At 40.5% G+C, this 25,218-nt stretch overlaps 1 protein-coding gene across 8 annotated transcripts in view; it reads left to right on the top strand.

The window, feature by feature from the left end:
* The first annotated feature begins 1,653 nt into the window (after positions 1–1,653).
* Positions 1,654–25,218, top strand: part of SLC22A15 (solute carrier family 22 member 15) — a 49,150-nt gene continuing 25,585 nt past the window's right edge. For 5 of the 8 annotated variants that reach the window (XM_069020917.1, XM_069020873.1, XM_069020868.1 and 2 more), the window contains exons 1-8: positions 1,654–1,981; positions 14,636–14,848; positions 17,958–18,090; positions 19,122–19,286; positions 20,319–20,448; positions 22,182–22,397; positions 23,674–23,814; positions 24,555–24,640. In XM_069020917.1, coding sequence (XP_068877018.1) covers positions 1,895–1,981; positions 14,636–14,848; positions 17,958–18,090; positions 19,122–19,286; positions 20,319–20,448; positions 22,182–22,397; positions 23,674–23,814; positions 24,555–24,640 — 1,171 coding nt within the window. In that variant the 5' untranslated portion in view covers positions 1,654–1,894. Of the gene's footprint in view, positions 1,982–4,009; positions 4,042–14,635; positions 14,849–17,957; positions 18,091–19,121; positions 19,287–20,318; positions 20,449–22,181; positions 22,398–23,673; positions 23,815–24,554; positions 24,641–25,218 lie in introns of those variants that run through there. The other 3 variants (XM_069020882.1, XM_069020900.1, XM_069020925.1) reach the window with 3 other exon arrangements.

Raw genomic sequence — 25,218 nt, forward strand, 5'->3', positions numbered from 1 at the left:
AGGCAGGAGTGCTGGAGGTCCCAAGTGAGACAGAGATGAGAAGAGCCTGCGGAATGCAGGGTGCACACAGCAATTCGGGAGGCAGTGCCATCCCGACAGGGAGCCATGTACCACCTCCTTCCCTAGGGTCTGTTCACCTTTGCTCAAGAGTCAAGGAGGAGCTGGGTGTTGAAGGTAAAGGCAACAGCCCTCCCTGTTGCTGAGCAAGCTGGAATAAAGCTGTGGTTGCCATAGAGTGTGGCTGAACTGGCTTGGAGAGTGGGAAGGATGCAGGGGAGACGAATGCAGAGCTCCCAAATGCTAGAACATCTCCTCCACATCTTAGCTGAGCAATAAAATGAAACAAGCGCAGTTGGGTGAACAGCAGAAAGGTCCTGACATTTCAAAAATCCTTTGCTGTTTTGCCTTTAATCAATCTGTACTAAGCCTCAAATATGAAAAGAAGTGCTTAGGGCAAAGGTGAATTTAATTTTAAGAGTAAATTGCTTTGATGATTGTCAATTTGCCAAGATTTTTTCAGCCCAGAAATGGTATTATTTCCCAGGCTTCTGGCATGGTCCTAAAGGTCACAGCTCACAACAACTCTCTTCCTTTCTGTTGTTCATACAATAAAAGCTACAAGCATAAAGATGTTGCTGCTGCTTCTTGGTATCACTAGGTAAAAAAAAATCTCAACAATCTAAATTGTTTCATGTTCCTGGAGCTTTATTGTAAAGGTGTAATGAAAATGGACCATGAAAAGCTCATTGCCATTTTTCAAGATTACTATTTCACATGTATTTATCTCCCTTCCCTTCTCTATGCAGTAGAGTTCATGCTCCCTCCCAAACCAGTCCCATTACTTCTAAGTGAGAACTTCTACCCCATGTTCACAATGAAGGCTCTCCAAATTCTTTTCATAAAATACACAACTACAGTTTCATGGAGACTGGTGTAATGGAGAGAGGCATGTCCTCACCAGGCATCAAATCAAGAACAGTAAGATTTGTGTAGGTCCAGAACTGATCTCTAGTGGCACCTACACAATAGCCTTATACCAGATTCGGCTTTCCCCCCCAACTATTGGCAGGTAGAAGATGAAGTATCACTACAGAATATTCCACAGCTGAGGTGTGTCAGCATTTTGGCGTCTCTGTGAACTGACAGAACTTAAGCAGCGTGCACTATGTGTGTACAGCTTCCCAGACACAGGGCTAACCCCGTTCAGTACGGTGCAAACCCGCTGAGCGCACACTGTAACTCCACTGTGCTTGATGGACGAAACCTGACGATGAGAGCCCAGCTGCCATAAAACCCGAACACCTCGCCAGCACGGACCCAGCGCAGGCTTCTCGCCCAGCCCGCAGGGCCAGCGTGCTGCCTTGGTCTAACCGAGGGTCCAGAGATAGCAGCTCTCTGCCCTTTCCCCTTCCCAAGAGCTGTGACCAGGTGTGACCTGAGCAGGTGCATCGCCCCCCGCACCTGGCACGCACCTCCCCAGTGCCCAGCCCGCTCACTGTAAGGGACCCGGCCCGAGGCACCTCGGCGCTGCCCCCCTGACAGCGCTCTCACACAGCCCCATCCCAACCGCTCCACGCACAGCTCCTCACGCAACCCCATCCCAAATAATTTAATCCTGGGCCGTGCGCCTGCGCTAAGGTTGAGTGCGTTTCCGCTTCCCCAGCGGCCGCCCGGGAAGGAGGGAGGCGGCCGCATCCCGGCTGCTCTCCCCGGAACCTGCGCATGAGCACCGTATCTCGCCTCCCGCCCTTCCCTCCTCTTTCTCCTCCTCCTCCTCCCTCTCCTTCTGCTCCAGCTTCGCGAGGGCCCGGCCGCCGCTCCGCGCCCCGCCTCGCCCCGGGGATGCGCTGCTCGGCGGCCGCTCGTAGGAGCTGCGCGGCGGGCGGGGAGCGGGATGGAGGTGGAGGAGGCATTCCCGCTGGTGGGGCAGATGGGCCCTTATCAGGTGTACCTGTGCGTTCTGCTGGCCTTGCTCCTCCAGGTGAGAGGCCGCCCTTCCCGCCCGCTCTTGTCCCGAGGGGGAAGCGGTGCCGGGAGGGGGATGCTCTGGGTGCAGTGGACAGCTGTTCCCAAGGTGTTGGGTGGATGTCCATGCGGTGAGTGCTGCCTGGTGCGAAGGCTGGTGTGGGAGGGCTTCTGCTGAGGGCTGTTGGTGGCAGTAACAAGTCTTCCCCTCTGGGTCTGTCCTGCAGTAGCGTGCTGTGCTCCTGGGACACAGGTGGCCTCTGCCCAAAGGCAGTGCTCAGTTCTGCAGAGTGTATTTGGGGCAAGCAGCTAATGCTCTCTCTGCCGCATTGCCTGAGCGGTTACACCTTGTGTCACTCGTGGAACATGTTAGGAGCTGGTCAGGTGAAGGGCTGGGTGAAGTTCAGCTGAGGCTTTCATGACCTGGACTGGACGACATTGACTTCTGCAAGAAGCTCTGCTGGGAATCCTGCGCAACCTGGAGTTAATGGCCTAGACTGGGGATTTCTAGGTTGTGTGTGGTTTGATTGTCACTGATAAAGTGACAGGTGGCCACTGAGACCTCTGTGTGCAGAAGCTCTCATGTAACCAGCTGACAGGTGATGATTGCTTATGGTGCTTTGATTAGCCTCGACTTAACTCTTGGAATACAGGGACAGTGTCTCCATTAGTTATTTGGATGAAGCCCTACATTTTGGGTAGTCAGGTTTGGGAGATACAAATCTGGAACTCTCTTAAACTTTGTGATAAAAGTGGAGTCCAAAGTAACAGTAGAGTGCTAGAAGAGAGCACTCTTCTAGTGCTCTAGAAGAGACTCTCTTTGGAGAGAGTTTCAGAGATTGCATGAGCAAGTGATGTGCTCTGCAACCATGTTTGTTGCCTTTCAGTTTTGCTTCATCTTTGTGAGGACAGGGAAGGAAGACAAGAATAATAAGTATACCTTCACAGTCAGGCCTAGGACTGAAGTATGGTTTGAATCTGGCAAAAGTCTGGTTTACTCCATGTTAGCATCAAAATCTTCATTGTCATGAATTCAGCGAGGCTGACAAGTGCTGGGTTACTTCCACTGTGGAAGTTTAATGGTTGCAGGAAGGAAGAGGGAAACTTAACTTTCCTCCCACCTCTGCTGACCCATATTTTGTAGTAATCAAGAACTTCCAGTCGTGAGCTGTGAGACTGAAGATGTCTTCTGGCAACCCCTACTTCCCCTAGACTGACTGAAATATTAAGAAGCTTTATGAGATGACCAAAGAAATTTCAGATGCCCAGTCCTGTTGGATGGGAACTCTATACTTGGTTGTAAAGTTACGATGATAATCAGCAAAAGCTTTGTAGGTTTCTATTTCCTTGTACTGTTGGGGTTTTTTTTTTGTTTTGTTTTGTTTTTTTTTTTTACTGATTTAGCTATTTAATTCCTTAATATTAGACATTGCTTAGAGCTTGTTCTGCTGGCTGGCTGGCTAGCTAGAAAATGTATATGTTCACTGAAGATTAGGAATCAAGGAAGCAGTAGTTATTTTTTCTTCCAGTGCTGGTCATGTTCTGGAATGAACTGCAAACCCTGACAAGTGCTCTGTGTTTTCAGAATTTTAAGTAGTATGGGTCAGCTGTTCTGTAATGTTTGTGTTCGTTTGTTTTGTTTTTAGTGGATTAACTTGCATTTCTCATGGGAGAAGTAAACAGAAGGATCTTTGCAAATCCTGGAACTAATTCAGAATAACTAAAGAAGAAAAGATAGCAGGTTTGCAGGTCTGCTTTTTTTTCTTCTCATGTTATCTTTAATTCTTGAACTGTACCAATGAGGATCATCCTCTGACTGGTAGGTTTTCTTCAGATCATGCAGGCACAGGAGGCTGTAAAGAATTTACATGTGAAGCTTGTTGTCTTTCAGTTCATGAGTAGATGTGGACTTTTTCAGCTGGTTTCTGCTTGGGTGGTTGATTGCTTTTTGTGTTCCTTTATTGGGGCCAAGTTACGTAATGTGTCACTGGGATGTGTGAGAGCAAGACTGAAGGCAGGTTTCACAACTGGTGTTAGTGTTTTGTCTGGTCCAGCCTTTGGAGGATGGACCCGAAGGTAAGTAATGTATCTTGTGTGTGTGGTGTAGATCTAGGTAGTCGTGGGCTCCTTCAGTGGATTAGATGCAGCATATGGCAGCAGAATGAGAACTCCTGGTAGTCTATGTCACTGGCTGTGCCACGGACTGATTATTCCATTTTATTGCTAGTTTCCTTGTCCCTTTGCATGTGCTCCCTCAGTTGGCCTATATTTTCATATGGGCCTGTAGGTATAAAAAATATTTTTACATTCTTAAAGTTAAGAATACCTGATGTGTGAAAAATATTTGTCTGCTGTGTCAAGTCCCTTCATCTTCGTTGCCAATATCCAGAGCTTAGACTCTGTGCTTTCCCTTCCCAGTAAGATTCCCAGCAGGTGCACTTGCTTTCTTTGTGGGCTTTTGTGCTTTTTCATCTCTGCATGTTACTAATCTCTTTGAGTTTCATACTTTATAAGTACTTCCCCTCATTTTAGTGGGTTTTTTTTAAATATAAATTTCTACAGTAAGCTACTTCCACCATGTAGCCTTACTGATATGCCAATGTGTCTAGTCTCTGAATTCTAACTACAGACATGGTTTAGCTTCTTTGAGGCAAACTCTACCAAACAATTCTGTGTGTAGGGGTGAGACTTTGCCCATGAGTCAATTTTCACGTGGGCTTGAGTGAACTCGTTCTTAGTATGTGGAATGAGCTTACTGACAATTCTGACAAAAACCTCCAGGTTGCTTGTAATTAGAAAAATGTTCTTCTATGTTATCAGTGTAAAACTAGATTAAGTATGTCTTGCAGGCTCCTTCTTTCATCTTCCCTGATTTCTGTTATTCCTCTGCTACCTGCTGCTGTTATTTGTTAACCTGCTGAGCTGTTACTGTATTAAGGTATGCCTGGCTTATCCACTACCAACTTAACAGGAATTTGGAAGATCTTTCGGCATATTCTGTAGCAGTGGTTGCTAACTTTATAATGGACTGACAACAGCTAATGTAGAGAAAAAATTTTACAAATTATATGGAATTACACAAAGACCGGACTTACCTGAAGAATGTGAAGATTGACTAATGTGAATTTGAGGCTGGATTAGTCTTGCATTTCTAGTATACCTTTAAGAAAGTGAGGAAGAAACAAAGGGAGCTGATAACACTTAAAATACTTAGGAGTTTATTTTGAGCTAAAAGTAAGTACTTGATACCTGTTGACTACTGGTTGTCACAACCTTTTGAAGAAATTATGTTGAAGTATTATTAAAGAACAGTCTTGGTGTTTGTTGAGTGTGTGTAGCAACGTGGGACAAAATCTCACACCTTGATCAGACACTTAAGAGCACACAAACATATTTAAAAATGAAAAGTTTCTTTGTCTCTTGTGATTCAAAATATGTGGTTGAACGAGTCTGGCCTTTGCCAGTTAATCTGAGCCACAGGATTGCCCAAGTCCAAACTGCGAATGGAAATGTGCTCTTACTGTATTTCTACTGAAAGGCTTTTAAAAACACGTTTAAGTTTAAAAGGGAGTTCTTGTTTGCATAGCTGAAAAAGGCTTTGCCTTAATTTGAGTAATGTGCATTGCCCAGCAATATGGATAATTACCAAGGGTGGCTGTTCCATCCATCTTGGGAACTCCTTACTAACAGAAAGGAGGATGTAAAAACAGTTAAGATAGTTGTATCAAGTTGCTTGAATTATACCTTTGCCTTGAAACAAACTATTTGTGATGCAGTGCAGCTGTAATGAGTGGTGTTGCTAGCATCACTTTACCTTTGACAACAATATCATGTATGACTTCTATCATTACAATATTCCAATGCAGAAAGATGCAGAAAGGTCTTTAATCATCCCATCTGCACAAATGTGTTGAGGGAAAGCTCATTCTGGGGCATGTGGCTTAAGTAAGGAAGGCTTCCACATTCCAGATCTCTAGAAATAATTCAGAAGAAATAGTGTGTGTTTTGAGACAGGATGCAGATGTGATCTCCTATGTAGCCTTGTTTAATTGTTTCTTGACATTTCTTATCTACACCCATGGTATGAGACATCACGCTGTAGTTGCAATGACAGTAATGAAATACTTTGTCAGTGAATCTTCTTTTAATATTTACATTTGCATTAATCTCTTAAACTGTTCTTTGAACTAGCCAGATTTGATCTGACATTGAACAGCTCATTCCCAATCCTTGACGATGTATGCTATTCGGACTTTATCTGAGCAGGAAAAGCAAAACAAATTGGAAATGTAATGAACAATTTAAAATTAAGGAAGGAGAGGCATACTACACAAATTGCATTACAACTGATGGTGTATTGTGCTGCAGTTGTTACCAGGGGCATCATGACAGGTATGGTGTTTATCCAAAGTTACATGTGCTGTAACTTAGACACAGTTCAGCTACGAGTGTCTGTAAGTGAGTGAGCAATGTGGCAGGTAAAAAAGGATTTTCAGAATTTCTGTGTAATCTTTTTTGAGTTTGATTACCTCAGTGTTTGGGGGGTTTTTTGTATGTCTGTGGGAGAAGAGTTTCAAGTCCCTCTGATTCTCAATAAAGCAGTTGCAGAATGTGTGTCAGACATGTGCAGCCACTTCTGTGGGGGAAGGTTTCAAATGTGGCATGAATACAAACATAAGAAGTAGGGACCCAAATGTTCTTCTTGAGGAAAGCTTTGTATTCCCACGTCTTTTTGTGCTTTGTATCTTACTCAGAACATGCTTATGCTGAAGGATGGTGTTGCTTTCCTTGTAAATGTGATAAAGGCTTTTAGAGTACTTGCATCACTGCATATAAATCCTTGATCTGGTATAGCATACTTCTGTTTGGGAGGACAAATAAATGAGGTGGGTATGAGTATGTAAACTGTTGATGCATAAAGATGTGCTGCTACTCATTTAGCTAAGAATATTTCCATCTGAAAGTTGATGGAACTTCTAAGTGAAGACAAATCCTACCATTTACTTCAACTGGGTGGGGGAAATCTTTCAAGAAAAAAAGGTAGTACTTTGTTCACGTGTGACATTTGATTTCAGTGGTGCTAACCAACAATCCTTGGTCTCTTAGTCCTTTACTTCTTTCATATCCGTAACTAATTGTCCCTTACGAGAGACAATCACCTACCTTTAATGATACCACATTTATAACCTTAAAAACATGAATGCAGCCGATGCAGACATTGCACTATTTTCTGCAGAAAACCTGAACTAACAATGCTGGGCTGTAACATGCCTTATTAGGAGTGGGGTCCTTAACTCTCAGATACAGCACAGAAGTCTGGATGCTAACAACAGCTTCCTTACTGATTGCTTTGAAATAGCTAACTTGCTTTTGTTTGGTTTTTTTCCAAAATAATTCTTAGTGGAGGGAAGGTAAAAATACCTAATCAGCTGCCAACATCTTCATCTTCCCTCCAAGTTATGTTGTGTCTTAATCAAGCCAGTGCATCATTCACATATCTAAGCTTTACATTTATATGCAGGAGTATGGTCAGAGCAAGCTTGAGGTAGAGAAGAAATGTTAGTTATAACTCTAAGACCTTCCCTTCTTTAGCTGCATCTGAACATGCTCATATTTAAGTGTTTTTAAGTGTCATTTACAGTTGCTGGGTGTTCTTGCTCTTCTAATGACCACAACATTCACTCTGACACTAAACCACACGTTCTATGCATGGGTATCTGTATCAACACCTCTACTCAGCTTTTGCAATTTAACTTAGAAGGCTGACATCAGCTTCTGTGCAGTTCAGTCCGAGAAGATGCCTGTTCAATGTGCTGTTGTGAAGACCTTAACAGAATTTTTGCTGATGGGCATAGCAAGAAGCATGAGTTTTGGGAGAGGCACAGAGTAGGCATTCTGAAGGCTTAACAACAGAGGGAAGGTAGCAGAGTATTCTGCCTATTTAAAAAAAAAAAACAAAAGCAACCCCAAAAGCAAACCAAAACCCAAGTTTCTTTTTTATTTAAAGGAAGGTGGCTACATACTGTGTAAAGTGACGTTATCAGAAGGAACTTGCTGTGGGCTCTTTACTGGAGCTGTGGCTGAATGCCTTGATTTTTGCAAAGTCTTTTTAACAACGGGGAAGGGAAGGTGCCAGGGAGGCACTGTGCCAATAGTGATTGTCGTCTTTGTGTAGGCTGTGGGTAAAACATACGGGGAGATTTTTTCAGATTATTAATAATAAAGTTATTAGGTATAATGTTTGGTGCAATGGGATGGTATTTAGATTCAGTGGGAGCTGAAGCAATCCTGTCTTCTGCTATTTGCCTTTCAGCCCGGCAAACTACAATCCATCTAGCCAGTCTGTCCTCTGAGCACCCTTGGAAGAACAGCCTGGGAGTTAACAGGCATAATTCTACTATGTAGCAAACACTGTGGGTTAAAAATATTTGTATTATGACACATCATTTCCCATTCCTTCTTTCCTGCCTCTGTGTACACACAGTTTCTAACTTCCCATGTTTTGTAGGCAATAAATTACCTGTGTTTTTCCACTAGCAATATCAAGGCACTGCTCACTGACACGTCGCCATTTTAGAGGCTCTAATTTCCTTTCCTCTTGGGTGAGAGAATTAGTAGGTGTGTAATTGAACTCAGAATAGTTGTTTCCAACCTGAATGAGATAGTTGCTCCTTATTTCTGACATAGATAAAGTTTTGTGTTCTCAAATATCTTTGTTATTTTAACTGGAGCAGTTAATATAACTACTTCTGCAAGATAGTGCTTCATGTGTATTGTTTGCACTAAGCAAAACCTCTGTTTGCTTTTTCCAAGTGTTAGCCCAGTGGGACTGGAGTCCCTCTGGAGCAATAACATCTGTTTTTTAGGTCTCGTCTGTTTACTCGTCTGAGTTTGATCTCTGACTAAGTTTGCAATTTAACCTGGTTAAACATTGTGTTTACTTGGTCATTTTCAGGCTCAGGATGAAAGAGTGTTAAGAATTTGCCTTGGAAGGCTCAGTGAAACTTTTGAGATCTTCATATTGGGGAAGATAGAAAGAGTTGTATGTATAGCTTATCAGACTTTGTGATGTTTAGTTACTGGTGTCTTAAAAATAGATAAATACCAGAGTTCTTTAATGTATTTTAATTTGTAGACCCCTGATGGACTTCCTACTGAAGAGGTTAAGAGCTTTTACAGTAAATTTAAGAGTGCTGAAATTTGTAATTCTTAATTATTTTTCTGAACACTTTTAAGAAATAATTCTGGGAATTCTGAGGCCTGTAGGCTCTGAGCTTAAAATCAGTGGTTTAGCAAGTTCCACGATGAATCTGGAAAAATATATCTTTTCAGTTCTGGAGCATCATGTTGCTCTGAAATAGTAGTAAACAGAAGATATTTTTCACTTTAAAAAAACCCACAAACAAAACACAAGTAGATCTAATTGCTTACCTTCAGACATGTCCTTAAAATGAATAAATAAATCAAAGTAGCTTGTACAAATGACAGCATTGTTCTTTAGTCTGGATACTTAAACAAAAACTTTGGAAGTACTCAGTAAATTACCAAGTCAAATGCTTTAGCCAAGAATGTGCTCTTATAGTCTTAGGAGAACTGCCTCTGTGGGACCAGGATGCTCACCCAGTATTCCTTGGCAGTGTCCTGAAACAGCATGCAAAGATGAGGACTTTGATCTCTTAAAATACTGCCTGTGACTCAGATAAGTTCATAGCCAACACAGGCTGGAAATTATGGAAAGAAAGAGGGTCAAACATGAAATGCAGACAAAAGAATAATCATGCTTGTGGAAGCAGGACTAAACCCTGATACTTATCAGCCCACAGTTCCTGCTTTTTTTTGCCAGCAGTTGCTGACTTTTTTTTTCCTGTTATCCTATAATGCAATTGAGACAGTCCAATCCTGGGCTGCTTTGCATTGTATTCATAAATTGGAATAGAACCTTACAGCGCTTCCTTACTTCGTCCTGTTGTAAGTCCTTTTCCTCATAGGAAGAGGGGAGTGGCACTTTCAATGTGATATTGGTGAAACTATATAGAAACTATGTATTTGACTGCAGAGCCTTGGCACTTGAGTGCACATGAATGTAGTTTGACTTCCTTGAATATTCCTATTGAAGCAGAGGTAGTGTTAATAGTGCATTTTGTAGTTTTGGTTCATATGTATTGCCTTCGTTCTCTAGCTTATCTGTCTGTGAGCTTTCTTTTTGCCTTGTGTTTTTAAAGGCAGAAAAATAACACTTCCAGCTTCATTGTTCGTGTTCAGAGGCCTGTCGACCTGTGATGTGAGTGAGGGTGCTGGGTTCCCTTGGCTCTGTCGGACAGAGGTGTGTACCTCTGACTGAGTCACTTGGACTGCTGTTGCAGGAAGCTTGTGCAATGAAGGTATTTGCTCTTCAGATGCCAGTGTTTGCCCCTGGAAAGTAAACCAGCCCTTGTCTGTGTATGGCAGCAGTCGCCTGACTAATGGGCACATGCTCCTGCCAGGCTGAGCAGGAGCAACAAATCCCTGCTGCTGCCACTGCCCACCAAAATAACACTGAGCATGAAACAGAGCTGAGAGGTGTGTGTTTGGATATTTGGAACACGAAGGGGAAGCTAGAGGGATATTTTCCACAAACCTGTAGGAGGGGAGGCTCTAAGAGTTGGTGTCTGTTGTGCAGAGTTTGTCTTCATTGCAGATGTTAAAGAATTTCTAGAATGAAGTTATATAAGGTTTTGGACAGACTTTGGACTTTTTGCTGTGGATTCTGGAGGCCAGCAATTTCAGGCTGAAAAACTCTAAACTGTGTAGGTTTTCTCTGTGTCTCTGCAGAAACCCTAAATTCTTTCAAAATCTGTGTCTGCTCTGTCATGATAAGTCACAGGTAATAACCAACAATGGTTCCATTCTTCATGGGAAATATTCCCTGTCAGACTGGGTCTGGGCTTGGTAAGTAACTGAGATGTGATGTTCTTCTGCACATGGGGGTTCTTTGCTTTAACTATGACAGCCTTTCCTTCTGTCTTACAGTGTTCTCTTACCATGCCACTAAGAAGGGAAGGATAGTCTCATAGAGGAATATGTTGTCAGCAGCAAATAATAATTTTGCAGCAAGAAGACATTTTAGGGCTTTTCTACATAGGAGTTATTGAGGAGAAAAAATAATGTGAATTTAAAGCCATATCACCCTTTGGAAATGACTTGGAGCAGATGAGATCATCAGATTTTCAGAAATTAGGTTGCCCTCCAGCTTTTCAGCTGCTCGTCATGGGTTCAGAAGAAATTACTCTAATCCTGAACTGTAACCATGTCTTTATCAAAGGCCTCTACCAGAGCAAGGTCATTCATTGTTCTTCCTTAATTTCTGTCTTTCCTCAGGGTGCAGTTTTAATGTTTCTGTATTCCAAAGGTCAGAAGTTACTGTCTTACTCATTTTTTTGTTCAGCAGTGAATGCTTCAGCTGATACTTGTCTAGAATGACCAGGCTAGTTGGGAATTGCTGATGAGCTGACTAAAAACGTTGAAAGCTCCTCTTCCTAGAATTGAAGTCTTGCTTTTGTTTTTTCATTTGTGCTTCATAATGGGTAAATTCTGAGCACTAAAAGACTTTCTTAAATTATTTTTGTGTTCGTTTTCACTATACACAAGTGAAGCTTTAAATTCATTCTCCCCCTTCCTTGCTAGTCTTATTAGAGATTCTACATCTTTCTTGCATATAATTTATTATGAAAGCGAACATCAGGAAAGCTGGTCAAGACATGTCAGCCACTTCTATTAATAATAATTTTAAGTTAATTTCAAAATAAGTTAGTGAAATAGCTTTGACTGGCTAACTAAAATCCCTTCTACTTAACAGGGAATGTGAAAGTTCACAGGTTATTAGGGCATTGCCTTGTAATAAATTCCCTAACACCACAGTCTTCTAATTTAGGCAGACTATAAAATTATAACCTAAAGAGAATTTTAACAAACAGGAGGAACCTCAACTAACAGAACTCTAAGCATCTCATCATCAGTGACTGAGAGTGGCTGCCTTGTCCCCATGTGCTTGGTATTCATCTTGATTAATACAGATCAGTGTAGGGAATTTGGTAGGGAACTGTTAACATCCATATAGAGCCAATTAAAATGTTCTATGAATAGGAACTATAGACTAAATGACATATATTTGACTTGACTTGGGTTACAGAACAAATGAAAAATGAAGGGCTTTGTTTGCCGCAGTGCATATAATGTAGCCATTTTATACAGCTATTATATAACATTTCTATTTGATTTGTTAGTGTTTTGTGTTGTTCACCAGTCTGCACAACTATGTTACTGTTAAGTGCAAGCATTTAGAATTCTTAAAGGAGGAATCTTCAGATTCATTAGCACAACTCTTACTTAAATGAAAACTTTATTTTGTAATTAAGCCTAAAGTTTCCTTCATCATGTTTTTAAGATCACTTCTAGAAACTATTTCTGACCTTCAGAATTGTAAATGAATTTTTGGGGGTGTTTTGTGGGCTTCGGTTTGTTTCCACAATGAAATTAATAGGGTTTACTGTACCTCTTACCCAAAATAAAAGGCAGGTGTTCACTAGGAAGGAGAATTTTGTGTCAGCAGTGACTTAGTGAACTTAAGTATAGAGCAGTACTATTTGATAACATCAAAACACGTCTCCATCTTCATATGGTTTGCTGATTGCACAAACCAATTGAAAGTATTTCTATCTTTGTGATATCCTTGGTTGCTGCAGCCACTAGGATGCTTAAGGCTGATTGTTGGCTTTTTTAATAGAAAAAAGCCCTGTAGTGTTTCTTCATGTGCCTGCAATCGCTTATTTTTCTATTCAGTTTTCTGTAGCTAGAACGGGTTTCACCTAGAGCAAAAATGAAAAGTGTTACGATTTCCTTCTTTAAACCAAGCGCCTTGAGGACTTCATTTCCTGATCTACTTCAAAAGTATGTTTATTATTTCACAAGACAAAAGCAAGTATGTTTTCCCTTTGTCCTGACACGTAAGTGTCTGAGCGAGTCAGAGGAGGGATGCACCACACATCATGACCTGTAATTCTCATTTCTCAGTAATTTCAAGCTGTTCTTGAGAGTACCTTATCCACACATCCCTAGCAACATGGCCACTCAGCTTTTTAAAACCTCTTTTCCCATGTGATCTTAGTCCTTGCCTTCTTTCCCAGATGAGTTCTTTTACTTTTCATTGCTATTGATTTAGAAGTTGTTCTTTAGCTTAAATAAATAGCAGTTAACTGTTTTTTTCCCAATTTCTTCTGATATTTGATCATTTTAATGGAAAATGGAAGAAGAATTATTTAAAAAAATATTTATCTACCTGCTGCTACTAAAGTAGCAGTTTCTCATGTAGAATACAAAAAGGGGCTGATGGGGAAAAATGCTTTTCGGAGGGGTTCTGTTTCAGTTTAATAATAATCCTCATTTAGATCTGTGTGTAAGTCCAGCTGCTCAGCTGTTGTACAGAACAGAGCAGTATTATCTGGTGTTGCTTCCATCAGAATTTAGAGGTCTTCAGGCTGCTTTTTTTGTACCTATGGTCCTCCCGGTTTTGCCAATTATTTGTGTAGCAGTCTTCAAAGAGAACACACTTCTTGTGGATACATTCTTCCCAAGAACATGGGGAGGAGAGGCTGGGAGCAGAGCAGGGACTATTCAGGTGGTGCCTAAGTAGGGTTTGTAGAATGGAGAGGGTTGGAATGAGGGTTTTTTTGTGGAAGAAGGGTGGGTTTTTTTGTTTGTTTGTTTTGTCAAGAACCACTGTGCCGTGTTACAGTTCCTCAGTGAGGGCTTGAGACGAAGCAGTTTTATTTGAAGAGTGTGTGGCGTTGTTACTAGCAACTCCTTTCGTCTCTCTGAAGACTTAATGATCCGTCTTCTGTTGCAGAATTTGTGCCACTTCTATCTTCAAACGGGTCTCAAACCACCACATTTTAAACTGTAGTTGTAATGTGACCTATGAATGTTCTTCTGAGCAAGCAGCAGTAACCCAGCTCTACATCAGGCTTGAACTGTCTGGGTTTCCAGCAGTTTTATTTATTCTTTCCTAAACAAAAGGTGCTGTTGATCACTATTTAGACCTTGTGTGTATCTGTAAATGTGTAGGTATATAAAAAATGCATATGTGTGTTCACGTGGTTGTCTCTGTCTCTGTACTCTGTCTGAGAGTAAAACAGGTCCAGAGAAGATAGACAGCCAGCAAGGAATTAATTTTGTTAAAACTGGGAAAGATTAGATATGAAACCATGGGGAGGAGATCTATTCCAAATACCAAACTAGAGGGAAGTGAACAACACAGGTGGAAGGAGAGGATATAAGAGTAATGTACTTGCATTAAAGAATAGGGTTTTTTTCCTCCTTAGGACTTCTAATGACTCTTCCTCCATCCAGGATCTATACCTGCTGTGGGTGGGAGTTTGGGGCCCTCTGACTGAGTGAAAGGTGTCAGTAGGGGAACTTCTCTCAAATATCCAACACATAAAACGTGCAAAAACCACTTTGTTAAAGCTGTGGTTCTTCAATGTGTGCTGTTTGATAAGACAGGGGCTATACAAGACATCTCGTAGTGGTAGAAGGCAAATATAAAAATAGGAATATTTTTAATACTAATTTGATCCAGTGGAGGAAACTGCTTGGATGTAAGTTGAGCAATGATGTTTTTTGTCTTTCATGCCAGCTCTATGTGGCCACTGAAGCCATCCTCATCGCATTGGTGGGTGCAACTCCTCCCTACCACTGGGATCTCCAAGGGCTCTCAGCTAATCAGAGCCATGGCAACCATTCAGTGAGCGAGCAGAGAGCTTTTGGGGAATGGCTTCTGATTGCCAATGGCAGTGAGGTGCATAAGCACGTACACTTTGGCAGCAGCTTCACATCCATAGTCTCTGAGGTAAGTCTGAAATGTGTTTTGCAGCCTCGTGTGTAAATCTTACTGAGGTGGTTCTGGGGGACTCGTTGTACTGCTTTTGTCTTGCATACTAATGCGTGTTTTGATTAGCAAATGAAACACGTGCTACCTCCAGTTAGAGAACAGGTAATGTGCTCATGTCTTTACTGGCAACAAAAGCTAGCTTTATATAGCTCTGCAGATCTTGACCAGCGTTGTGCTCCGAAACTTTCCACCTTTTCTGTGTGGAAGTTACATATTGCATCCTGCAGCCTGGTTCCACGTTTGAGCTGGAATCATGGCATTCATTTTACTAACATGTTTAAAATGCTTTCTGGACCCTGAGCTTTTTCTGGGCACCTCTTGAAATTCCCCTGCTGAGCTCCAGTGCATGTACTGCATCCATCATGGAGTTAGCAAGCACTGGAGGAAGTGGCTCCTGCAGTCTTTGCAACTCCAGATATGAGAATATTGGCAGTGGGGAGTCAGGTGGACAAAGCAGCTCCTTCACATTCTGTTCCAAAACAAGCTTTAGCTTCGTTGGCACAGCCTCTGTGTGTTTTAAGCAATTTCTCTCATGATCTAGCCACAGTCCCTACAGGAATGATTCCAGACTCTGCATTGATGTGTGTAGCACCTGCCCTTCCTGGGGCTGTCAGTATCAGTTAATGTCAAATTGTTCTGTACAACAGCCCTGAGTGCATTGGTTACAAGGCCTGAATGTAGAGCTGATCTGTGGAGTCAAGTGTAGTACCACTTGATAGTTTGTGGCTATTGTCCAGAGGTATTACTGCTATCCAGATTACTCCTGTGAAGCACTTTATTGGTTAGGAGCATATTAATAAAAATGGCCAGCTTTGGAATAGTACCAAGCCATTGTGTACAAAAGGCATTGCTTTGTATTCTGGCAATAAAGAGGATGAGTACTTATGATACCATTTAAATTAAAATTTTAATGGATGGCGGATTTCTTAAGCATTATTTAAAATTCAGTAAGGTTTTTGAATTTTCTCTGGGGTTTTTCTTTTTTGTTTTTTTTTTTAACTTATCCAAGAATCTTTTACTCTCTTAAACTTGACAAGTCAGACATGCTGGTACACCCTAGCATATGACATAGATTTTGTATAGATTTTTATACATTTTGGTTGCATAAGTAAGAAATGGAGGTAAAGAACAAAACCTGCATGAGCAATAAAAAAAACCTAAAAAATCTCCCCAACCAAAACAAGCCAAAAACCCCAAACCCAAGGCAACTTGTGTAGATTCTGCTTTCTAATTCTTTAGCATGTGTTTTAGTAAAGGCCCATTTGAATAAAATCTTCTTACATCTTTTGTTTCCCTCTATTAAAATACAGCTTTTATTAATTTGTTAGCTGAATATTTGGTATATTTGGAAGTTATGTGCTAAGCACAACAAGATTTTGAGAGAGAACATATATATTTGGGGAATATTTCACCACTAATTCGTTATTAATCTAATTTTGTGAGTGATTGTAAAGAAGTTTTTTCCTACATTTGAGGAGGACGTGTCAGTGCTTAACCTTGTGGCATCACTGATAACATAACCATTACGAATTTACACTGAAAAATATTCTGATGTAAAAAGCTTGATTTGTGAATAAGCATAAATGCAGCATGTTTTTTGTAGAAGAGAAAAGCCTTGAGCTCTCTAAAGGGCTTAGATGTTGAGATAAATTTTCAGAACAAATTTTGCTTTGCAACCAAATTATCCCTTAATCCCTGAATGATTCAGAAAGCATCTCATGTCAACAATTTTCTTGTTGCCAGCTTTTTAAATTTTTATACAGAAAGTTAGGGCATGATTCTTGCAGCAGTTCTAAAACAAACTGACTGTGTTATTTCAGGATAAAATTAATCTCATATGCAATTATTTTACAAATGTATTTTTCTGAGAATTGTTTCTAAAGTCTGCAGAAGCTACAAAAGCTGGTTTATGGTCATGTTGGTTTCAGTTGAATTTTGTCAGTTTTGGTGCTTTAGGGGTGCATTTCCTACTGTATTAGTAACCACCTCCCTGTTAAAGTAACAATTCAAAATGAAGCAGTTTTAGAAAGTAAGCAAGTTATTTTCTTGGAGCTTATGAATGATGTTTTGTTAGCATCCTAATCTTTGTGAAGTTTAATTGCATCGCTCTGTTCTCCTGATGAGGTAGTTTATAACTGAGCTTTGAAATAATATAAGCTTTTCTAGAAAGGATATTTAATGGGATTTTGGTAGCGGAAGAGGAGATTATGAGGAGAAGATTAGAGTGTTATTCCAGGGATAATGACATAATCACCAGCTTACCAGCACAGGAAGAAGAGTTGGTTGTCACTAAAAGGAAACATTATCTCAAGGTGCAAGAGGAATAGAAAAAGAACAGAAGATGTGGAGTATTTAGAATACAAAAGGAAATAACTTTTGAACAATGAGAGCATGGCATATTTTCATTCTACACTTCTGAGGGACAAAGAATTTTGTGAGGTTCAACTTGAGACATTAAGCCTGTAAGAATCAAACATTTCAAGATCAGCTTTGTATTTGGAATTGAAAAGAACTGGAAATTACAAAGTACATTGTAAAAAAGATGTGTGTGCAGAAAACATGACTAACCTGTCTAATTCTACCGAAGTATTGCTCAGGGACAAGACAGTTCATAAAGAGGAGCTTGTGCAGGATTATCTTCAGACATAAACCACAACTACTTTTTTCACACTGTGTGCCTACACACTGAAGTGACACGTCAATAGGTAGAACTGAGTCTGTTTAGATTAATAGCTTTATGTGAAAGAAGGCAGAAAAAGGGAAAGTGGGAGAAAGCTGCAAAAATTAGAGTATTGTGAGGAATCTGTTCTTGATTTCAGATTCAAAGACTGCATTTGATTTGGGAGAACTGTGCAGTTGTTAGTATCCTGCAGTGACTTTGGGAGACAGCAGTGGGGACTGGTGATTTACTGAATATGATGCTTAGGAGATTTATGCAGAGTTTGATCTTCTTTAAAATATGTATCATCCCCTCCAGCTATTAGCTGTTGGTGAATTGTTTGGATTCTGGTTAATTTGCCTTTTTGTTGTTTTGTTATTCCTGGTTTTTTCTTCCCCCTCCATCCAGTGGTTTTTAATTGGCAATGCATCATACAAAGTCAGTGCTGCCAGTTCTTTCTACTTCAGTGGTGTGTTTGTTGGAGCCATCTCCTTTGGCCAGCTCTCCGATCGCTTCGGGAGGAAGAAAGTCTATCTCACAGGTAACCACTGCCACTCGACAAAATGAATGATGTGGAGGTGTCATGTCCCTGAAGATCAGTGGCAAGAGCCCAGTTTCTGCTGGGAGTTTGATATGCAGCTGTAAATCATGTGCTGTGATTTTGGTTTTTTTGGTATTCCAATATACTGGTGCCATATAAGTTGAGACAAATTAATATTTCACTATTCAGTTACTGTTTGAATATCCACGAGGTGTTCTGGCTTTGTGAGTCATGCCATAAAGGCTTTCACTCATGCAACTTCGTGCTCATGGGATCTCTGCAAGTTATAATTACTATTTTTAGTAGTTTTTTAACAGCATCCTTACATGTATAACCTGTCAGGAATTTGTTGCACCTTTTCTTTCCTGTCTGCATGATTTAATTTTTATGTATTTTTGATCCTCATACTGTTTTGAAGCTCATAAGCTTTCTAACTGTCCCTGGATCAAACAACATTTGAAACAGCACGTTTTGTGTTTGTATAAAGTTGTGTGTCAATGGATGAGCATGTAGAGTTTAAAAAATGTTTTATGTTTGTTGTTTTTCTTTTAAGGAACAACCTTCATTCAAAGCACGTAAAGGTGGGCCTGCTGTGCAGTGCAAACCCACCATGTATTGTCCCCTGGCAATCTTTCTCTTCTCCGGTCTCTATACACTGGTCTCTGAAAATGAGGAGAGATATTTGGTCATATATTTAACCTGTGGCTTCTGGATCAGGGATAAATATAAAGCCATCTTTAACAGGAGTCAGACAGTGGTTCTGAGTGTATAAAAAAAATTGTCTGCCATGAACTGAATTTAAAGGTTCAAACTGCAAGCTGCTTATCAAAAAAACACTCCTTTTGTGTCCCCTCCTTTTCTGATATTGACTCTGTGTATTTAAATTTTTTTGGAAAAAATACTACCTGCAATAGTATTGTTCACTGTGATGGCTTAGGACAGATGCCAGTGGGGATCTGTAAAGATATCAGTAAATGCTTCTGCTTCTTCAGGTACCCTTCTAAAATGAAACTTTTTGCCTTATTTTCCAGGTTTTGCTCTTGACATCTTGTTTGCCATTGCAAACGGATTCTCACCCTCATATGAATTCTTTGCCATTTCTCGGTTCTTGGTAGGGGTGATGAATGGTGGGATGTCACTGGTAGCCTTTGTTCTACTGAATGAGTGTGTGGGTACGGCCTACTGGGCATTAGCAGGTAAAGTGCCTTCATTGTCAGAATTCATAGATTTCAGTCTCACACACCATTTGAAGCACACAAAGCTAACACCATAGCAGTTGCAAATTCAGCTCCACTTGAGCATATCTGTGATCACAGTCTTTGAACTCTGCTTGTTTAATATGAACCATGGACAAGCAGAGTAGATGACGTGGGGCCATCCCGATCTCTGCATCACTCAAGCTGACAAAGATCCAGCTGAAATATCTCCCATGAATGTCACCCAGCTAAATACTCATCCAAAGGTTGCCACAGCTGAGCTGTATCAGACTGTTGGACTCTGCTAGAACTAAGTGTTCGTATGCTAAATATCAATTCTTTCCTTCCTGGCAGTTCTTAAAAAGAAATCAAAAGTGTTTTTATATCATAGGAGGATGAGACAACTCTTGCTTATATGTTAAAAAAAAAAAAAAAAAGTTGTCCCAGGCAGTAATTGCCCTTAGAATTTAGAAGGTACAGACACCCTTAACTGTTTCAGTTGCTAATGTTGGACCTGTCCTTCACATATGGTGTGTGTAACCTGTACTGCTACAGCTCCAGGGCCTGACTTACAGAGCCCGAGTAGTGCTATGCTGAGACTGTTTTAAACAGGGTATCTTACAAATCATGGGATCTACAAATGAATACTACATATTCCTAAAACTAGCAGTTTTTCAATGTTTTGTAGTATTTAGGTTTACACATAGAAAGCTGCATACTTATGCTGCATACATACACATACTCGTATTTGGAATTAGAAGACTTAATTGTTCACAGGGCTTTGTTAGGTGTGGAGGATGTAGAAGAGCACTTTTTGAGCTTTTATTGATCTTTCCAATTAGATGTAATACCTCTGCTCTGCATGAGTGAAGGACAGGGTATTCTTTGATCAAAGAGCCGTGGTTTTGCCTGAATTGCTGAATGAATTTTTGTTAATGAAGAGTTAGTTCTTGTCTGATCGCATGTGTTGGGATTTGCTAATGTTTCTTACAGAAGTGATAATGTTCTGTTTTGTTTTTAATTGTACATTAGGTTCTATTGGTGGCTTGTTCTTTGCAGTGGGAATTGCCCAGTATGCTTTATTAGGGTACTTCATTCGTTCCTGGAGGACTCTGGCTGTTGTGGTTAACCTGGAAGGAACGCTCGTCTTTCTTCTCTCTCTGTAAGTTGTTTTTCAAACTGAGTTTCATAAAGAAAGATGTCCAAAAAAACCCCAAGACAGCAAAACAGAGTAACCAAACTATTAAGTCAAGTGCCTTTCTAGGATGGCATGAAATGATGTAAATAAGGTATTTCTTTCAACTTGTAGCCCTCTCCCTCCCCTCCCCCAATGGTCTGTGGTTTCTTCAAATAGTAGTGCTGCAATGTTTGAGCTTGTAAGTCTATATTGTACTGTATGTGGAGTACTACTGTAGATGGGAACAGTCTCTAGAGTGGGAGAGAAGCACATCCTATTCTTCAGCTGGTGTATGTAGATGATCTAAACTGATGTGCTCCAAGGCACTATAAATACGTGGGAAAAGATACAGGAATTGTTTCATGGTTTTATGATAATGTGATGCTTCTCTTGTGTTCATATAGAAGGAACAGCATCAAAATTGCTTGCCTTTTCAGTCTTAAAGGTGGCATGCAAAAAAAAAAAAATTGGCAGCTCCCTTTAATTTTTCAAATGTGATCTTTTGGAAGATAGTAGGGACTTTGTGTTTGTCAATTTCAACACTGAAAGCTTTGTGACGCAGTGTGCTCCTTTCTTACATACTTCCTGACATCTGAATCACAGTAACTGAAAGAATGAAATTACTTTAGCTGCTGTTTAAACGAGAGGATTTTTCCTTTCCAATATCTATTTCACTTCAGTAACTCTTTGAATAAAGGGTTTTTTGCTTCTCAGAAAGTCCTCACACCCTTTCAAGGGAAGCATCAGAACTCAGGGAAAGGTCTTTGAGGCTGTTCTTGAGGTCAGAAGCAGAGATGACACATTAGATATTTCAAAACCTTGTGGTGCTTGGAACCCTTGGGGAAAAAAATTAACTTTCAGATTGATATGTTCAGCTTTTTAAAGTGAGTTATGCTTGCGACTTCAAAGCTGTGCTCAGAGGCCTATCTTTCCTCTAAGAAAAAGGTTTTTTCAATTCCAAACGTCACACTGCCTCCCTGCCATATTGCTTAAAAATTACTCTATGTAGAAAATACTATCAGATTTTTATCCTGGGGAAGAAAATACGTTCCTTTCTAAGCCTTTTTCTTTGGTGAAAACACAGAATCACATTCTTTTAAACTTAGAGGAAAAATATAATTTTTGATCAGAGGCGAAAATCTTAAAAAACTTCTGGCAAAAGGCTAAAGTTTAAATTAGTCCTGGAAGTCTGAAAGTAATAGAAGATTTGTTTAGTAGACAATGCTGGAGTAACAGACCTGTCAAGTCAACAGTGCACATAAGGAGCATGACCTTTGCAGAGTTTCTGCCTTCTTGTCTATGGGAGAGAATTTGGGAAAAAGCTGGAAAATGGGAAATGGAAGTTGGTCTAATGGAAAATGAGAAATGGGTCTTACAAAAACATCCTGTGTTACTTGTAGTAATGTGTCCCTCCTTAATTCTGAATTCTCCAAAGACAGGATCCTAATCATACTATATACTATACATACTTGTAATATTGTGCTATGTGTGTATATGTGTATACACTCAATGTAATTCCTTGGTATCTAAATTAGGTATGACATATGTTTCCTTTCAACATCCTTTGCTTCTGTTTCAGTAAGTGAATTTTATACTTGAAGGGTTGTTTGAAAAACTCTTTATTATACTGAAGTGTATTTCAGCCTTATTCCTTTAGACAAGTTCAGCTTCGTAGAGAAGAAAATCCCTAAAGGTGTCTGTGTGTGTGTGTGTTTCAGATTCATTCCCGAGTCTCCCCGCTGGCTCTATTCCCAGGGCCGTCTGAACGAGGCAGAAGATGCCCTCTACCTCATTGCAAAGAGGAACCGCAAGCAGAAATGCACTTTCTCATTAAAACTCCCAGCAGAGAGGAGCTCCAGAGAAGCTGGCAGCTTTCTGGACCTGTTCCGATACAGGATTCTCTTGGGACGCACCTTGATCATGATGTTCACCTGGTACTTGAAATACTTTGTAGGCCCAGCTGTGCTACTGCGACCTCTTTAAGTCTTTGAGAGAATATGGTGCTGAGAATTGGCTCGTCCTACAGATTGTTAGGGGCAACGTACCTAAAAAGGATCCTAACACAAAGCCGTTTTCACAGTCCAGTTCTGAGGTGTTTTGTGTCTGCATTTCTATCTTGCTTTTTGAGTATCAAAATAGTTGAGAACTACCTCTTCTGTTCTGACCCTCAAGGCTGCTGAGATTAGTCACACTGTCCTCCTCTTAGGCCCAGTGCTGTCAGTATCTTGTCACATGGATTATTCCTTGTTTTGTGAGTAAGGAGCCCATTAGCAGGTGGGTGGCCTACCTTGTCTAATGAGCATGTTTGTTTTCTTAAGAGAAAGTGCTGCCAGTGCTGGCAGTTGGTGTAGTGAGGAGCAGGAGCCTGTGATGCTCCCTCTAGTCACTAGCAGAAATTTAACTCCAAAAGCGCCTGGTTTTTTTCAGATACCTCGCTAGCCCTGAGGTCTTTTGGTGGTACTTTGAAGAAATCTTATGTGGTACATGGTATGCAGGTCCTCAGGCATTACTGCTCATATAGTTGCTTTTATAATGCATATATTTGGGAAAGATGTATTAAGAATAAAAATTATTTTGCCAGCATGCAACACTGAGCTGTTTTCCTGTTGCTTTTCCAAATGCTTACTACAGAATAAATAGCTGATTGTTCTCTTCCTTAAATGAGAATTGCTGATTTACTGCAGAATGAATTAGTGACCAGTTTCTTTCCTCTCTGTAAAGACAACTGCCTTTACAGGGGCTAACATGACAATAGGGTTACAAAAGAAAAGTTAAACAGTTGGAGAATGAGTAAAACTGGATCAGGGTGTAGAAATTAAAAGGTGGGTGAAGTGTTATTTGAACTGCTTGAGAAATTTGGTTTACGCACAATTGGAAAAAGTGTGGATGAAAGTGTAACCTGATAAAAACAAAAGGGACAAAGACATTTCTGAAGTCAAATAATACAGTTGTGATTGTGTTTTAACTGTATTCTGGTTATGCACATTCTTCTTAAGTGTAGTCTTAAGTTTTACTCAGTAGTAAGTCAGGAATTGGGTCTGTGCTGAGACATAATGGTTTATTTGCCTAGAAAGCATCATACAGAGAAACATTTTAGACCTATCTGCTGAACACTAAATATAGTTTGTCATATATTCTGCCAGACCAGTGCTTCAATTTGGCAGGCAGTGTCAGTTTTGATTTTACTTTTTTTTTTCCTGTCTTTTGCAGGTTTGTGTGCAGCTTGGTTTACTATGGTCTTACCCTTAATGTGGGTGACTTAGGTGGAAGTATTTATGCCAATTTAGCCCTGTCAGGCTTGATAGAAATCCCAGCGTACCCAATCTGTATTTACTTGATTAACCAAAAATGGTAAGTATGGAATTTATTAACCCATTCAGGATTTCATTATAACTTTTCTCAAAGATAGGTTTTCTGTGTATCACACCTCCTAGCTTATATCTGTTGTGTGGGGCTTCCCACTTCAATGGGAAAGTGCCACTGATTTATCTCTATTTCAGAGAGCAGTTTAACTTGTTTTCAGTTGCTCATCTAATGGTGAGGCATGTCCCTGGCTCAGATGGGGTTGATGTAGCTCGGTGGAAGCTGCGCTGACTGCAAGCTAACGCTAGATAGCGTCCTTCCCACCGCTGCCCCGTGATCCTGTCCTCTCTGCTGGGACCGAGCTATCGCCACTCCACTCTGCTGGAGCTGTGTGTGGTCTCCTGGAATAGCAGTACCTGTGTGAACTACTGTGTGTGGAGAGCAGACACTCAGCTTTTTCCTGAACCACGATACTCTGGACAATGTCTCTCAGTTTCTTCCTCCCAACCTCTCTTCTGTGTCTCCTGAGGAGGTTTACAAATGTCACACACAGCGGGAGGCAACTCCAAATCCTAGAAATTGTCAGTCGCTGTATAAAGTTGGCACTCATTTTGTTAAGTGTGCAGCAGAAGCTTGTTTAAAAACGGTGTGAGTGGAAGTGTTGGTGGAAGATGGTATTCAGAATTCCCAACTGCAAATAAAGAGTCAGTGTGAATTTAGAGGGTTCATTACTTTGCAACGCACAAACCCAATGCAGAATATAAACCTTTGTTATCTTTGCGTATCAGGTCTGGTCGGAAGCGAACATTGAGTGCATTTCTGTTCCTGGGAGGATTGGCTTGTCTTATTGTCATGTTTCTGCCTAAGAAGAAAGGTAAGTATTGTTTCATTTCTGGAGTATGTGGTAACAATTGGTAAAGGCAGCATCCTACAGCCTAAGAGTTTGATGGTTGCTGGAAGATTAGGCTCATACCACATGTGAGTCTCAATTTTTGAAGCCAGAGAAGCCAACTCAAAAAAAGAATAAGCAGTAACCTTCTAAGACCTTAGATAAAACTTGTATTAGAAAGGTTTGGATTTGAATTTTTGCCTTTGGATTCTGCCCTTTACTTCTGTTCACATCAGTTGCTCATTTTGAGTGTTCCTGATGTAATCGCAATGAACGATGTTTCTTGTGGTATCTCCATTAGCCAAGGGATATCTTAGTGTAAGTAGTACCCATGCAACTTGGATGTATCTCTCCAAATGGAAGATCAATGTCAGAGGATCAGAAGAACTGAGTGATGGGGCAAGTCTCCATCTTTCTCTCACTGCTCTGTAATGTTCAAGAGTAGTGTGATTGTTGTAATAGTAATGTGGCCACATAACTTACAGCTCAGAGAACATTCTGATAAACTTCTGAATTGGGGGGTTCTTTAAGAAATGTGAAGTTAAACTCGAATTGTTTAAAGA

This window comes from Aphelocoma coerulescens, chromosome 1, assembly GCF_041296385.1.
Source record: "Aphelocoma coerulescens isolate FSJ_1873_10779 chromosome 1, UR_Acoe_1.0, whole genome shotgun sequence".
In the NCBI taxonomy this organism is placed as follows: Eukaryota; Metazoa; Chordata; class Aves; order Passeriformes; family Corvidae; genus Aphelocoma; species Aphelocoma coerulescens.